This window comes from Neophocaena asiaeorientalis, unplaced genomic scaffold (genome assembly GCF_003031525.2).
Source record: "Neophocaena asiaeorientalis asiaeorientalis breed wild unplaced genomic scaffold, Neophocaena_asiaeorientalis_V1.1 scaffold490, whole genome shotgun sequence".
Taxonomy (NCBI): Eukaryota; Metazoa; Chordata; class Mammalia; order Artiodactyla; family Phocoenidae; genus Neophocaena; species Neophocaena asiaeorientalis.
The window spans coordinates 1,317,517-1,335,208 of record NW_020175079.1 but is presented as its reverse complement, the minus strand read 5'-3'; the positions used below and the strand labels follow the sequence as shown (position 1 = coordinate 1,335,208).

The window sequence follows — 17,692 nt, the reverse complement described above, 5'->3', positions numbered from 1 at the left end:
GAGCCAGGCACTAGAGCCCATAGGAATCTGAATTTTAATTTGAAGACACTGAGCGGATTCACATCTGGGAATAATATGATCAAATGCATATTTTTAAAAGCTCACGCTGGTGGTTGTATGGAGAATGGATTGCAAGGGCTCGACAAAAGAAACGGGAAACACGAAAGGTATCTCAGGTTTTCCAGGCAGGGATAGCCTTGAAACGGGTTTCAAGGGTTTTACTTCCTACATGCAGCACAAGCCTGGGCCCCTTGTTGTGTCACAGAGTAATGTCCTCAGGAAGCTTGACTTTAGGTGGGGAGAAGGATGTGTATTCCACCAACTCTAAAACCGGGTACAAAATGAAAAAGGTCAAAAGTGAATTATAAAGACAGTGACCATGTAATCCTAGTTTTCCAGGAAGTCCTGATTTATGCTTATTGTTCCAAGGTAATTATTCATAGTGCCTCCTTTCACTCTCAGAAGTGTCCTACATGAGGTGATAAACTCTGGGGTCACCCTAGTTATAAACAGAGGATCATGGGAGTTCTGAAGAAAGTGCGGAGAGAAATTCGGAGAGAAAAGATGATAAAAGCTTCAAGGAAGAAGTAGATTTGAAGTAGTCATTGAAAGATAAATAGGACTATTGAAGAAGGCCATCCCAAATGAAGGGAACAGCATAAGCACAGGCTTAGCAGTGTGGAGGAAGCAACTGCAGCAGCGGTTCGGTGTTTGCGGAGAGCAGAAAGAGGGAGACGAGGCTGCAGAGGCATTTGAAGCAAACTTGGGATCCAGGAGGTCCTACACTAAGGGGGCTTTGATTTTATTTCACTGGCTGTGGAGGGTCACTGAAACTTTTTGAACAAGAGAGTAAACAGCAATGAGCAAAACAATGCTGAACTATGCTAAGAATCCAGGTAAGATGGTCAGTATAAATGTTGAGGGGAAAGGACCAGCATGGTCAAGGGAGCAAGGAACCAGGTGGCAAAGGCATTTTGTAACTTGAAGAGCAGATCTAAGTGGCTTCCCATGCAATCCTGACTGGGTGGAGAAGCAAGCAAGACAATGTGAAGGGAAGGAGAGAGTGAGATGAAAGCCCAAAAGCTGAAAGTCTAGCCTGAAGACAAGCCCCAAGATAGAGAAGGAAGAAGAAAGATGGGCCATCAGGTTTAAGAGGAGGCAGAAAAGAGCGGGGTCAGAATCATCAGGGAAAGGCTTTTTAAACTCCATATCCTTCTCTCTCAGTATTCTGGTATGTCAAGTTGTCTCCTCACTCTACCTAGAGAACCAAGGGGACAGCTGGCATAGACTCCCTACATGATCCCAATATATCCCCCTTCACACACAGCTACATAATCACAGCCCCCGAATGCCTCGCCCTAATCCTCCCCACTGCCATATTCATTTGAGAAATATAAATTTAGAGTTTTAACACGAGGAGGTAGAAGGCAGGTGATGATAAATTATGCAAGTGGGCTGCTTAAGTTTCAGAAAGTACCATTCAGCCTTCTAGCAATGTGAGCTGGGCCCATTACCCAGCTTTGTATTTCACCTGAGAGGCAGGGGCTTTTCCCATCATCCTCATTATTTCTTAGAGAAATTTGATGACAGTATTTTTTTACATCAGAAGTTGTTATCAACAGTCTTAATCATACAGTGTGATAATTTCATTAGCAACTGTTCAGGAGATCATTTTGCACTCATCTCCAGGGGAACAGTATTTCTGGTCTCATAGCAATGCATTAAAAACAAATGCTACCCACTGTTGACACACCTCAGGCAATTGTTAAATCCTAAATCTACATTTTGCTACGTAAACAAAATTTCTTCTGAGGGCTTTTGTTTTGTCTGGTTTTAGAAGGAAAATATTTCCTTTTGAATTTGTGGAACCCAAACCAGAAATTCAAGTATAAATTTTTATTATATTGAAACTTTCTTACTAATGAAGAAAACAGTTAATGGTCTTTAGGCTCAACTGATACCTAGGCAGTATTTTCAGATTTAATTCACACCTGCCCCCCAATACTGCCACCGAATACCACCAATTTTTAGAATATGGAGGATTCATAAAATTTATAAACCTTAAGAGCGAAATACCACTGTGGTGCTGAAAGAAGAAAGCGATAAGAGGAACCTAAAAGGGACATCCCCGGCAGTCCAGTGGTTAAGACTACGCGCTTCCACTGCAGGGGGCACAGGTCTGATCCCTGGTCAGGGAACTAAGATCCCGCATGCTGCATGGTGTAGCCAAAAAACAAGGAAACTAAAAGAAAGAGTAATGAATAAACTCCAGTTACCAGATGTATAAAAAGCTGTGTGCTTTGAGGGAGCTTGTGGGTATAAGGGAGAAGAATACAACATAATTATTCTACTGAGGCTACATTCTAGTAAGCTACCAAAAAGCAGCCATTTTGAAAACATTTTTTATAATGTAATGTCTATAGTATTCGGAAGAAACATTTCGGGTTTTTTTTCCAATAATATTTTGAAACAGAACTCAATTAGTAAATATACAGAACGAGAATATAGTCCTAGTATTGATAAAATTATTTCAAACAGGATATGGTTTAAAAACTTTAAGATTTGTTACAAGTTTTGCAAATAGCTCAGTAATGTTCCCTTTCTCTTTTCTAAAAAAAAAACAAAAAACAAAAAACCACGATTCAGTTTACTAAAAGTATGATTCTTGCAGCACCTGCACTGGAGTTGCTTAAGGAACTTGGTGTCACACTGTGACCCCCATCCCAGGGACTGTGGCTCCACCAGTCAGAGGTGCTGTCTGGAAATCTGCATGTTAATAAAAGCCCCAGGGTTGTTCTGACATAGGTGGTCTGAAGACCACCCTTTGAGAAACATTATTCTGTATGTTCCCACCCATAAAACGCAGCTAATTGCTTCTCAATCTAATCACAGCCAATCTCAGCCACTCAGAACCATTACTAGCAATTAGAACCGTCCAGCCTTGCACTGCATGATTTCAAGACATGTAGTGACGTGAGTGCTTCCTGAGCAATCGCAGGTGCACAGTGGTCACAGAATGACCAGCAATAACAGCATCACTGTAGGCAGAGGCAGAGGAGAAGTGGCAGCTTCTGCAGAGCTGTGATCAATGAATGCAGGTCAAGTGTTTCTGCAGGCCCCGTGGCAGAGCTTGTCGGGCCTCCTGCAAGACACCAGGCAGGCCCGGACAGGACCTGGCCCGAGTTTGTGAGCCATTTTGGTGTCTGCTCCTGTGTGTGTGTTTGTGAGCACTAGTATAAGGACACACACCTCTAGGTGTGAAAAGACCCTGAGCTCCCGAAAGAACTCTGTTATATTGCTTGGTACAAAATCATCGCGGCTTGCATCAAGAGACAAAATGCTCCAGAATTCATTTAGAATACCCAATTAGGGTCTTTTAAACATCATTAGGACCCAGCAGTAACTCAAGCACATTAAAACAGTTGGGTTCCTGTGGCAAAGCAGGTCTAATGGGACTGAGGGTTAAGTACAGCAAGGGGTGTGTCATCAAGGTCACCTCAGTCCCTCAGGGACTCTAAAAGCAAATATCGGCCCTACTCAAACAAAGCATATAATTCAGTATGGTTTTGTCTCACAGTATTCACTGAAATGTTCAAGGGAAAGCTAAAATGAATGCAGTAATGTTGTAACTATCTTCATATCTAATTAAAAAGAAAGCTAACAGCACTTCCAAGAGGGAGGTCATTCCTTGTTCAGCACAAGATTTCTCCGTGCAAAGCTATTTTGAGTATGGGCAATAAAACAATTCAACATGTAAACACTTACAAAAGCTACCATTTCAGAAATGCTACTGATGCTTTAGCTAACAAACTCTGAAGATGAAGGTACAAATGACAATCCCGCAGCTGGAGGCAGCCGTACGAGAATCAAGAACATCATCCACAAAGTCCAATCCAATCCTCTATACTCCTCTGCCCTCATTGTTCTTGGAGGCCCCAACCGCCTTCGACAGAATTGTATGATAGGAAAAGGTTTACAAGAAGAAAAGTTGTATGCAAGACCCTGAATATAATATCTCAAAGTTCAAGAGATCAGATCATCATTTTCTCCTGCACAGTAACTATACAAACAGCAGAGGAAGAAAGAAGGATGCTGTCCTACAAAAAAACCCCATGGCAATTACAAGGTGTTAGCAGGTTTAAAATAAGAACCTTACACGGTTAGACACATTTAAAGGAAACCATACAAAGGTGAGCCCTGGGCAGATGGCTTGTTTTCCAGCCCAGTGAGTCCACATTTGGCTCTCTGGGCAGGATGAGGCATTCGGCTCTGCCTATATGCACATACCGAATCTTCAGACGCACCTTTAGCTTTTCCTCCTTGGAAGAAGAATTACAAATTGGGCCTTAAAATATCCAACAGTTCTCAAGTAACATTTACCACACAGATTTGCCTGGGCCTGCCTTAAAGCCCACCCACAATTTCATTTTCAATTAGCAGCTCCTCGAAAGGCAGTAATGAAAGCAGTTGCTAAAGAGCATTCAGATGTCACTGAAAGACTGTAAACCCAAACTGTAAATAGCACATTGTGAGTCGCCTGTCACCACCATCAACTCCCACGGGAATCTCGCAACACGTGGCTATCACAACCATCTGTTCAGCTCCCCAACTGACACCACTGCAAACCACACAGCCACCTACCCACTCCCACCTCCCACTCATTACCTGTCATGTACAGACTTGTGTGGAGATGGGACTGCTGTAAGTGGAGATTAGAATGCAGAAAACATGGAGGCTTATTTCACGTTCTGTAGCTAAGATCTGGCCACATGCAGACAACACTGTATCTTCAGAAGAGGGAAAAACTACCATTAAATTAACACAGAATGCAGTTTTAATGTAAATAAAGGGAGTCTGTCTACCTTCATCAAATATCCAAAGTGTAGTGTCTAAATCTTGTAAAGAGAAAAACATGCTGCCTCACCCTTCAATCACCAGTATTGTAGGAATTTACAGTAGGTAGAGTTGAGAATGATTTCTGTCACTGCCCATCTTACTCCTCTAAGAATACATAGTATATTTAGTATATTTAAATGGCCCTTAATAAAACTCCACACACACATATGTATAACAAATTCCTACTTTGGGATTAGTGAATGTCACTGTTTTATTAAACAATTTCTAGAGGTCTCAGGATCATTGGAGCTGAGTTACTGCCCATTCTTTTAATTGCAGTTCCTTTTCCAATTCAGCCTATTTTCTCTCTATGGGTTTTATTTTATGAGGTGGTAGTCAATGTGCTATGTCCTCTTTTTGGTCAATTTTTACTAAATTTTAATTAAGAGTTATATACATCACTTGGGATAAAATGTATTACTGGCCACCTCACTTCAAACATCTGTCTCACAGAAGTCAAGTGATATTTATGCTCACTCTTACCAACATGCAGGGCCAATAGAATATATCCCAGACAACAATGTACGGGGTCAAAAGACACAAAACAGGGGCTTCCCTGGTGGCGCAGTGGTTGAGAGTCTGCCTGCCAATGCAGGGGACACGGGTTCGAGCCCTGGTCTGGGAGGATCCCACATGCCGTGGAGCAACTGGGCCCGTGAGCCACAACTACTGAGCCTGCACGTCTGGAGCCTGTGCTCCGCAACAAGAGAGGCTGCGACAGTGAGAGGCCTGCGCGCTGCAATGAAGGGTGGCCCCCGCTCGCCGCAACTAAAGAAGGCCCACGTACAGAAACGAAGACCCAACACAGCCAAAAATAAATTAATTAATTAATTAAAAAAAAAAAGACACAAAACAAAAATTCTATAACTCAAAAAATAAACTCACTGCTTCTAAAGCCCAAGGGGGGGAAAAAAACACCAAAAACCTTCACATAATCTGTTGTTATAATAGTCACAGGTTTCCAAATACCAAACAAATACCTCCAATATAATACACAACTAATTCTGAAAAGAGATCAGCCTGGGTTGGAGGTTTCTCAAAAACCAGATGTTAAAAAGTGGCATCTTATCCTTATTTCAAGTCAATCAAGATTCCAAGAGTAATTATAAGCCCATCTCCTTCCCCACTCCTGCTCCCAGTCTTTCCTTATATGTTTTTATTCTTATTTCTGTCGTTTTGGCAAAGGGAGAGAAGTAGTGTGCAACTTAAATGCATCAGCAGGAAAAATAAAGAATTTTCTTTAATACCTCAATTTGTAACCTTCTCATGATTACACAATTTTTTAAAAGCAAATGAAATCCCAATTAACACATTAAACTTGAAACTCTGAAGTATGAAGTAAAAACGATTTAACTGCAGCTCACATTTCTTGATACCAGCTCAATATACCTTCAGTCATTTAACCATTATAACAAATGCATTTATGAAAGAGCACCTAGCAAAGTGCATGCCTTTTCATTACTAAAGTATAACACCTAATTACATTAGTGTTTCAAATGCTCTGATTTCCAGAAACCTGTAGGCTCTAGCGTCAAACTGGATGAATACCTGTGTGATTTCAGCCTAGATTTCCACCCAGAACTAATTAGAAGGTCTTCAGCAATGTGACTTGAACTGGGTCTGCTTAATCAAAGTTTTCCATTATAAATCCTCCTTCACAAGTTAATTTCTACTAGTAACAAATGTCACCAAGAAGCCTTCTGACAATCTGAGTGAGTCCACTGAAATAAAGGATCCGCCTCTGGTAGTAAATGCTCTCAAAGGAGAAGAGCACGGGCAAGATATACTGCTTCATCAGGATGGGTGCAAGCTCAGCTGGTGGCTTAGTCACCTGGGCCCTTGACCAACACAACCACTTACTCCAAATAAGGTGAACATGCAACGCCAATACACAAAGCAGACACAGCCACCACACAAAGCTTTAAACAAGAGCTCTAATTCTAAAGACTTGGCACTGGGATCAATCCCTCCTCTTCCTAGAAATCAGTATACATCTTTGATATCTACAATGTCAGCTATTAATCCTCCACCAAGTTTGACTCCACCATACTAGACTTTCAGAGAGAGGAGCAAATTTCCATTCCTTACAAGCAACACCTACCCAGATCAATTTGTATGAAGATTTTTAAACCACGTAAGGCATTCCCACATAAGCCATTCTCACCAACAAGGTTAGAGTCTAACTGCCAGGCTCCTGAAATATTCCCGAATTCCTTTATTTTCCTCCCAAATAGTGTTCTCCTATGGCTGGAAGCTATCTCAATAGGTTGCCTCTCTCTGGGAAATTCTGTCCTTACATGAATGGCTTTTTGGCACTTAAAATTCAGTTAGAAGGGAGACTCTGGAATTTATTTTGATGATCCATCCTTGTGTCTGTTAGTTAGAAGAGTTCATATAACCTAAAAATTCCTCCTAGCTCACTTAAGCCTATTTCCTCTGGTTCAGTTCATACTAGAGAAAGACGGGACAGACTAATGGACTAAATGAAGATTTAGGAATATCCATTCAGAGCCCAATCTGAGAGTTCTCTGAACCCTTATCAACTTTTCCTCATCTCTTTTCTATTTTTAAAACCCCTCTGCTCAGTGTTTTCAACTACAAAGTACTAAATTTTTAAAGCATCCCCTGTGGTCTAGAAGTTAGACATACTGAAAGAAAACTAAACTCAAACTCCTCAGGGGAGTTAAGTTTTCCCAAAACCCTTCTGCGGAAGTAAAGGCTCGGTCGGTTGGAAGGTTTGGCAGCACATGACTTCAATATGCTCTTCAGTAGTTTCCCAGTTAGAGAGTAAAGATCATTATGCAGAGGACCTATCAACCTCTGTTTCGATTTTCCCGCTCCCAAGTCAAAGTAGGAAAAAACAACAACAACAACAAAAAAACAACCTACCATATCCTTATTAGTGAGAGCCAAAACTTTTTAATATAATGTTTGAGTACTCATATCATGGGCAAATAGTTCTGTGTAGGACAAACATAAGCATAGGGGGTCAGAAAGACATGTACTCCTTTGTACTCCTTTCTTCATTTTTTAAAACCCCTTTGGAAATTAAGATGAAAATTCAAATTTGCCATATAAAAAAGTGCAACCATTTTACAAGACAGTTGCTAGCTCAGCATCTTCTAAGTCAGTATGTATTTATACTTAAAAACATAATCCAACAAGTAAGTTCCATTGGGGTGGTTACTACTTAGAACACTTTCTTTTAACAGTATGGAAACAGAGAAGAGCACGGGCAAAATATACTGCTTCATTGGGATGGGTGCAAGCTCAGCTGGAGCTTCTTTTTTGCACTCTCCTTTAATGTCTTCACAGAGGCAACCAGCTACAGACTCCAAAACTAAATACTTTCAGACCTACTATGGTCTTCCTTTACAGACCTCAGCAACACTATATATCTGTGTTATTCAAAAACTTAAAGAATCATGGAACTGAGAAACCTTCTAATCCAAATCTCTCATTTTACAGATGGGCAGCAACAGACAGTGATTTGTTCAGGGTTTCATAATAGCACATATGATGCTAGGAATACTATAAATGAAAGTATTACAGCTTTACCTCAATTATCAACTTCTGTTTCCCTTCCTACTAAAAAAAAACCACTTGGATAGTATACTCTGGCATCAACACTGAAGATAAGAAAACACCACTTATTTTTAAAACTCTTACATAGGCCAAAGATACGATTCATTCTTCCCTTCTCCATGATTCATAAAAAGTAAGTCAAACTAATTGCTTTTCAAATATTTTCCCTGAAATAAGGATAGCTCTGATTTCAAATATCATTAGTACCAGAAGATGGATAATTAAGACCAAAAAGCTACTCGAATTTGAGACATACAAGTCCTTGCCTTGTAAGATCATAAACTCTTTCACTAGAGGACAGAGTAGAAAGAAGGATTTCGAAGACAGAGAACAGAAAAGTCAGATCAAGTATGGGAGTAAGAGAGTCAAGGATGAGGAACCACAGCTGTGTGTAAGCTCAGAATTAAATTGATTTCTTGTCTGAAAGGATAAGAAGCCCTCCTCCCACCCTGTTGGAGAGGCAGTGGTTACACTCCAAGCTCTCTCCATTTGCTACATATCTCACATGGAGAGGCATGAGTTGGAAGTCACAAATACCACAGGAAAACTATCTTCTATAGAACCCAGCCCTTCCTCCCTCACCCCACTCTCTGTCAAAAAAAAAAAAAACAAAAAGTTTTTTTTTTTTTTAAATTTTCATCCAAATGTGGTTGCCTTCAACTTTCCGAGCTCTTTCCCCCCCCTCCCCCTTCTCTGTCAAAAAAAAAAAAAACAAAAAGTTTTTTTTTTTTTAAATCTTCATCCAAATGTGGTTGCCTTCAACTTTCCGAGCTCTTTCTCTGCTCTCTGTACTTGATAGTTTACCCTGTTTTCTTCTTGAGCTTTCATAGGCCATTTATATGACCACAATCACTCCCTCCAACCAAACCAACTCATGTAGTTTCTAAAAATACTTGTAGACTCCCTGCATCCCACGACTTGGAGTCCTTATCTCAAACAAGGGAAGCAGAATATACAGGGAAAATAGAGAAAGGCAGAGAAATCTGGGTCTAAACCCTAGCTCTGTACCTCACTATTAAGTGGCCTCAGACAAGTCACTTTAAGCCCCAGTTTTCCCATCTGTAAAGTAACCATAATATCATCTACTAACCAGGGTTGTTGTAAAAATTGTAGATTATACTACACAAACTCCCTCACTGAACGACTATACCGTGCTGTGCACAGATAAATGTTAATGATAACCATTATAACTCTAACCTGGCATTTCATTTCAGGACAAAGAAAAACCGCCATGTGTGTCAGAGTTGGGGATACTTCCCTGAGATCCTCCTGAGTGCATGCTGAAATCCATCACTGTAGGTATTTTCTCAGAAGGTTACCCATCAAGTTCCACTCTGACACCAAACTGCCCACTAAATCTTATTAAGGACTTTGATCTTTCAAGTCCTCTAACTGAAATTCATCACCAAAAATATATTCTTGATTCTTTCTAAGAAAAATTTCCAAACTGGCTTGACCATTATCAAATAGGAAATTTGAGATGACAAACTTCTGTGCCTAAACCCCTAGTGATTCTAGTTCATCAGGTTCTAGGGTAGAGCTAGAGTATGTGTTTAATAAGGCTCATGATATGATTCTAATGATCTGTGAGGTTTTAGAACCACTGTTTTGTCTGATCCTAGATCTCTGCCCTCTGCAGAGAAACATCGGCAAACTAGGAATTACCTGTTCAGCTTCTAATTAGCAGCACCTGCCCTGTGAACCACACTCCCTTCCTGTGCTTCCTTCAAGTGATAGTCAATCCCACCCAGAGGTCCCTCCAAAAACAAACAAAACACAGGACACAGGTAACTCAGCAGGTGCTAAAGCCTCCGGATTTGTGCTGAAAAATTGCTATAAACAGCTTCATTTCTCATTATTAATCTATCTCACATGGGGATTTCCACAGGCAGAAAGGCTCCCCAAATGCCAAGAGCTGTATTTTCTTGTGGATCATTGAAACCTAATTATTAAACAGCCCAGTAAGCCCCACTACCAGACTTTCATACAATCAGCAGATCAAAAAGACAGTCCTGAATTATAGGCTGTGGAGGACACCTGAAGAACCAAAAGGCAAACTCATTACTTCCAGTGCTCTCCCACATGCCACAGTATTTGGGCTTCCCTGGAAAATATAAACCTTATGCAGGGTACTGCCTGCATGCAGATAACCACTTTTAGCACCTCAGAACCTTGAGATACACAGTGTATTTGAACAAATCTGCCTGTTTCCTTTGTTTTACCTCAGAGGATCTGTCCCTGCAAGCCAGTCTACCTGGACCATCACCAAGACTTCCGTTAGTCTGCCCTCAACGCCAGTAGCGCCAGCAACAGGCTTTGTTACACGGAGCACATGTGACTGAAAGGGTACTGTGCTAAAGTTTCAAACTGTGATAAAAACAATGAGCTTGGTTTGGTATATTCTTTTAGAAGCAAACACACAGCTCTGCAGGGCAGCCCTCCGGCACCCAGCAAGGATAATATCTTCTCCACCTGTTAGGAAGAATCACAGAGAAGCAGGCACCTGAGGAAGAGCAGCCACAGGAATGAACAAACCCTAAGCTTCCTCACCTGTCTGAGTCCCTTCGGCATTTTCTTTCTCTTCCCGAGGTGCTGGCAGAGATTGCGGTCATTTTCCCGGTCTGAGCTGTAGTGGTGTGGGTGGCTGAGTCTGCTCTTCTTGGAGTGAAAGGACAAGCCGTTGGTAAGTGCTTCCCGTTTCTTCTTGGTCAGAGGGGTCTGGCGTTTCTCCACGCGTTCCTGAGGCTTAAGTGCTACATCTTTCTGTAGAAAAAAAGAGAAAGAAATGAAAGTGGTGGTTACATAGGTAGTTAGCGTCACACCCAAAACAGAGGCTAAATGGGGTTTCTAGAAGGGAAGGAGTAAATAAAGGCAAGAAAGTGCGGTATGAGACTACCTAAAACTAAGAAACATGGCTCTCAATTTTTCTGACTCCTTAATGCCACAAATATATCCTTTCTATTCTTGTTGGGGAAAAAAAAAGCTCAACAAAGCACAAAGTATCTGTCCATTAAAAGTGCTTTCACTGCCGCCTGGGATAGTAGCTTTCCATCTGGCTCTGCACTAGGTCCAGCGCATGCTACTCCCTGAGGAGGCTTAATACACTCACTTCCCAAGATGGTACATCAATTACGTTTCAGAAAAGGAGCACTAAGTGCATGTGCAATTCAAAAAAATCAGCACAAGACTGAGCATGCCAGGGCCAGGTGGCTGTGAGCCAGCAAGAAACTGTCAATTCACATGATTAAAATGTTTCCTTAATGCACTATATTTTTACCACAAGTTCCTCTGAGCATCCTTAATTCTCATCTTCTTTGCAAAATGTAACAACCGTATTATCACCAAGATCAACAGCAACTTTTCATTTATTCCTGTGTGTGGCTGGGGGATGGGGGAGGGTGGGAGAAGGATCATGGATGTTCTGGAATAGGGAGCAGCACCTGTAGGAACTACAGGCAAGCATTTCAGGCCACATGACATAGGTGAGTTCTGTACCTTGAGGCAGGTCAGGACATCCTGAGATACCAAAAGACCTGGGTTTGAGCTCTGACGCTGACATTATTCATTATGAAACTTGGAGTAAGTCACTGCAACTCTGAGCCCATATGCAAAATGGACTCAGATATGACCTGATACAATATGTGTGAAAGTCCTTAGAACCCTGAGAAATGTACACATTAAGCAATAACATTAAAATGATTTGGCACTCAATCATTTGTTAATGAATAGATATGTTCCTCTTTACACTGAAAATGTTCCTTCCTGGAGCCTCATCTGCACACAATTTCTCAGCTTCTGTGGTCCTAAACACACATATAAAAATAAAGTCCCCAATAAAGATGTTTAAAAAAATAAATAAATAAAAATAAATAAATAAAAATTAAAAAAAAATAATAAAAATAAAGTAAAACCAGGGACTCCCCTAGCAGTCCAGTGGTTAAGAATCTGCCTTCCAACACAGGGGACACGGGTTTGACCCCTGGTCGGGGAACTAAGATCCCACGTGCCGTGGGGCAACTAAGCCCACGCACCGCAACTACTGAGCCCGCATGCCACAACTAGAGAGCCCACGTGCTGCAACTACAGAGCCCATGCGCTCTGGAGCCCACACACCGCAACTACTGAGCATGCGTGCTGCAATGAAAGATCCCGCTTGCCGCAACTAAGACCCGACGCAGCCCAAAATAAAATAATGTATTTTTTAATTAAAATAAAAAATAAAAACAAAAACAAACATTCCCCTTCATCCATTTCTCATTCTCAAAATACCACTCTCTCTTTCCTCTCCTTCATAGCCAGTATTCTTGGAGCAGTTATCTATCTATTCTACCTCTTCCTAATACCTCAGCACTTCCGACTTGACACACAAGGTGCTCCTTGATGTCTTTCCCAATTCAGCCACGGCCATTATTGGGGACCTTGGACCTTTACATCTGCTTTGCCTTGGCCTCAAAAGCCCACCCTTCTACTCCCCTCCCTTTTCTAGTTCAAGAACCCTTCCCAGTGGCTGCCAGTTCAGGGAGACTATTCTGTAATGCAAAGCACTGTTCTCAGGTCTCCACTCACTCAACAAATGTTTTTTGTGCACCCAGTATATTCCAAGTACAAACTTAGCACTGCCCTGCAGGCACTGGGAAAACAATTGTGTGGGAGAAAAATCCCCACATCATGGAACTTAGAATTTAGGGGACAGATACTAATCAAATCACACAAATATATAATTGCAAACTGAACTAACTGCTCTAAAGGAAAGCTAACAGGGTGCTAAAACTGAGGGAAATGGTCTAGTCCAGAGGAGGGGGTTGTTGCTGAGGAGATGACTGCCATTTGACCTAGATCTGAAAGTCTGGGCAGAGAGAACAGCTTGTGCAAAAGCCCTGAGGCAGCTGGTAGCATGATTCTTTGAAAGAATAAGGTCGGTACTAAGTATCGGTAACCCCAGTGCTTCACTTACAGAGCCAGGCAAGTAATAGATGGTCAAATTATGCTTGCTAAATAAATAATACAACTAAAATATCCAAATCTATAAACCACAATAGTGATTTAATCATATCGCAAGCTGTCTCTAACATAGAGTGAGTGAAGCAAGCTAGAAATGCTGATAGAAGCAAGAAACCAAGAAACCCAAATAAGCAGGCACTGCTGGCACACAGGAAGGATCACAGCAAATAGCAAGAAGCCCCAGAAAAGGAGAAGGGCCTTATCTTTGGGGCAAGAATATATCAAAAATAATAATCCTACAAGGCAAATGAGTAGCTTCTGGTCTAACTTCTAGCTGCTTCTACTGCAGATGATTTACTCTCTGCCACTGAAGAGGCAGGTCTCCCAAGGCAATGAAGATGTGGTGAGGAAGTGTTCAGAGGACAAGGTGAGATCGAAGCAAGTACACGTAGCCATTCATTCCAGTCTCAGAACCTCGCACACTATGCCTAACCGATGACAAATGTTCGACAAATGTTCAACAAATATCTGCTGTTTATTGCTTTGTCCAATGTCCACTACCACAGTCAGCTAAGTCAGACATCTGCTCAGAATCTGGCCTCAAATGTAAGCAATTTAGTCAGCTATCATGAAAAAACACTCAGGTATAATGGCAACACTAGCAGAAGCAGCCAGGTGAGTCCCACTGGGGACTGCTTCTATATAATACGATTAAATTGTACCGCTTCTAAGGGTAATACATAAACTCCCGACAGGCTGAAAAAAACACCTTTCTTTGTCACACTGTCCACCTACTGCCCTACATCATATGGATGTAGAGTATAGGGTTAATCAACAAATGATATTTAATAATGTATCAGCTGTGCTTTTAGAAAAAAATTATGCCATTCTCTTCGGAGACCAAATCTTTTTTTCATACTGAAGGTGCTCCAAAGTATATTGAAAAATATGTGCAATTCCATACAAATGTGAATTAATATTTATGAGAGCATGGTATAATTTTTTCTAAATCCATTTTATTTTCATGTAGCATATTAATCAAGGCATTCTCACTGCACCACAGAATAGCTACACAGAGCAAATGGACCCCATGCCGTGACATTAGCTTGTAAGAGACCTGCTGAAGTCTTAGCAGCAGCAATACAATCATCTCAGCTGCAATTAATATTGAGATTTTCAACTCTGGAGACTGTCTGAGGGGAAGAGGGGAAGAAAGAGAGGATCAATATGTGTATAGAGGTGGTAGCTTAAGAGGTAAAGAATGTAGTCTTTTTAAAGTTTTTATTACATAAGAGGTTTTCAAAGATTATCTTTAGAGAGTATCTTTATACTTTCAAAGATACAGTTTTCTTTATAAAATTACTGCATAGACCCTTTGGAACAGTTCCTTAAAAAAACAGGCTGCTATTTGTTTGTTTCCTCTATAAACCTATACAGACTGTTTACTGTGTATCAAGTAAAATAATCACTTCATTTCTCAATGGCTGTCTTGCGGGGGGTGAAATGACAAAAACTGTCCATTGTAAGCAATGAGACTCAAAGACAAATAGCTTATAAACTACTCACCTTATAACATTCTAAAGAGTTGCACACATGATTATATACATGTGTATATGTGCATATATCCATCCACCAACAAATTATCAGCAACTAATTTAAGAACTTCCTTAAAGAAACTTGGGCAGCCTATAAAGTACTGCTTCAATATAAGAAGAAAGATTGTCTGGTTTATACAATAACTTTTTAGGATCGATGAATGGCAATTTTCAAAGGCCTGTTGAGTCATTACCATGGTTCCCAAAGAAAATTAATGTCTATCAGAACTATCTACAGTGGTTTTTGAAAATAAGATGACTATGCCCCATACTCAGCAAGGGAAGCATTTAGCACACTAGCAAGGGATGGGGGCAGGAGGATAAGGAAGAGATCTGGAAAAAATGCTTTAAGGCATTCATTTGACAATCACAGAAGAAGTAAGAAAGCCAACCAGCCAACAACAGAAGGCTAGCTGGGAGGAAAATGATTTAGACATATTTTCTGGCAATAGAGGGGGTAAGTGCACAAGCTATGTACAACAGGCGGGGAACAGGTTTCTTGAATAGTTAAAATTATGTGATTTTTTAGGTCACTGGTGATGGAGGGCATGGCCACAGCAGTGCATATGCTGAGAGGGAGGCTCAGAGACCGACTAACCAAGGCAATCTCCTCCAACACCCAGCCTTTCTTCAAAATAGGCGATCTTGCTCTTGGCTTTCCTTTCTCCCAAATTACAATCTTCCACTAAAGGCTTCCTCTGCCACTCTTAAAAGTTCAAAATGAAATGGTTCCGTGTTGCACCAACTAAGGGAGAGCAGCGAATTGCAGATGAACCCTGTGTAGGCTGCACAGCTCCATTTGCTGATTAGAGGTGAAGTCAGAGACAACAGCAAATGAGGGCACGATTCGCTTGCCTTGCATGAAATAGGTTTTAGAAAGAGAGCCTCCATCTGATTTCCAGCCAAACTAGTGTGAGGGCAGCCCATCACTTACAAATATGTGTGCCTGCATGTGCCCAAGTGGACGTACATGTGTGAAAGAGGGGTGCAATCTAAGCAGAACCTCTTCTATTAGTTCTTTGATCTTAGGGATTTGCAAAGAAAATAACAAAGACGCCCGGAGAAAAAGAAAAAGTGCTTTCTCTGTTACCATCACGAGACATTATCAGCTGTGTGCTGTCATTTTAGTCTGTCAAGTCCTTTCTTGGTTTATTATATTGCATTTGTATCTGTTTTTGAATGGCTTTACAAACACTGATTCCAATACTTCTCTTAAGTGCAAAAGAAGTAAAAGGGTTTACAGTGATAATAAGAAGTGAAAATTAGAGAAACAAAACATAACAGCGCTTTTAAAACTTAACTCTATATGGATATGTTCACAGTGGTCCCCCACTTTGGAGTTTTGAACAAATGGACTTATGAACAGACTTTCAGGGCCTAAACTTTTTAGTAAGTACAGAAGACTTATAGGAATTTACAAATAACATGGCATTCAAGAAAATAATCCCTCATGTTTTCATCTTTTAAAAACAAAAATCGAAATACCTACTATATGCCAGGCATTTTGCCACCTGTTAGATTATCTAAGAAAGGATCCCAGAACTCGTGCAAATCGGTGAGCTATTACTCTAAAATGGGTTAGGCAAGAAGCAAGTAAGGTGCTTCCTATTGCTATACTTCACGTTGGATTAAAATTGCAGCCCTGTATTGTCATAAAAATAAAGAAACAGATCAACAGAATAGAGAGTCCAGAAATAGACCTATTGATATATGGACAACTGGTTTTCAGCAAAAGTGCAAAAACAATTCTGTGGAGAAATTATAATCTTTTTAACAAATGTTGATGGAACAAGTAGATATCCATATGCAAAACAGATATGTATAATTTGATCCATATCTCAATCTAATTAGCAACATTAACTCAAAATGTATCATTAACCTAGGTGTAAAACTAAAAAATGTCTAGAAGAAAACTTTTGTAACCCTGGGTTAGGCAAAGATTTTTCAGATAAGATACCACAAGCACAATCCATAAATGAACAAATTGATAAATTATACCTCATCAAAAATGAAAACTTCTGCTCTTCAAAAGACACTGTTAAGAAAATGAAGATACAAGCCACAGAACAGAAAAAAATATTTCCAAAGTGTATATCTGATAAAAGTTTTGTATCTAGAATATATTCTTTTAAATTCTCCAAACTACATTAAAAGAAAACAACCCAATTTTTTAAAAGGACAAAAAATGTAAACCAATACTTAACGAAAGAAGATATATGGGTGACAAATAAACATATGAAAAGATGCTTAGCAACAGTCATCATTAGGGAAGTGCAAATTATAACCGCTACATACATATTAGAATGGCTAAAATGAAAAAGCATGACCATCTCAAGTATGGACAAGGATGTTGAGGAACTTTCATATACTCCTGGTAGAAATGTAAAATGGTACAGCCACTTAAAAAAATAGTTTGGCTGTTTCTTTAAAAGTTCAAAGTATACCTACCATATGCTCCAACCATTCTACTCTCAGGTATTTCCCCAAGGAAATAAAAATGCATGCCCACATAAAGATTTGCCCATGAAGGCTCATATCAGCTTTGTTATAGCCTAAAACTGGAAAAACAAAATGTACATCAACAGATGAATGAACTGTGATATAACCATTCAATGGAATATTATTACTCAGCAATAAAAAGGAATAACCTATTTATGCATGCTACAGCATGAATA

The 17,692-nt window shown here is 40.3% G+C and overlaps 1 protein-coding gene across 1 annotated transcript in view; it reads right to left on the bottom strand.

Annotated features, from left to right (window-relative positions):
• LOC112412440 (autism susceptibility gene 2 protein-like) overlaps positions 1 to 17,692 on the bottom strand; it is a 961,342-nt gene that overhangs the window by 788,736 nt on the left and 154,914 nt on the right. The window contains exon 2 of the mRNA XM_024764131.1: positions 11,032 to 11,244. Within this exon, the coding sequence (XP_024619899.1) occupies positions 11,032 to 11,244 (213 nt within the window). The remainder of the gene's footprint in view (positions 1 to 11,031; positions 11,245 to 17,692) is intronic.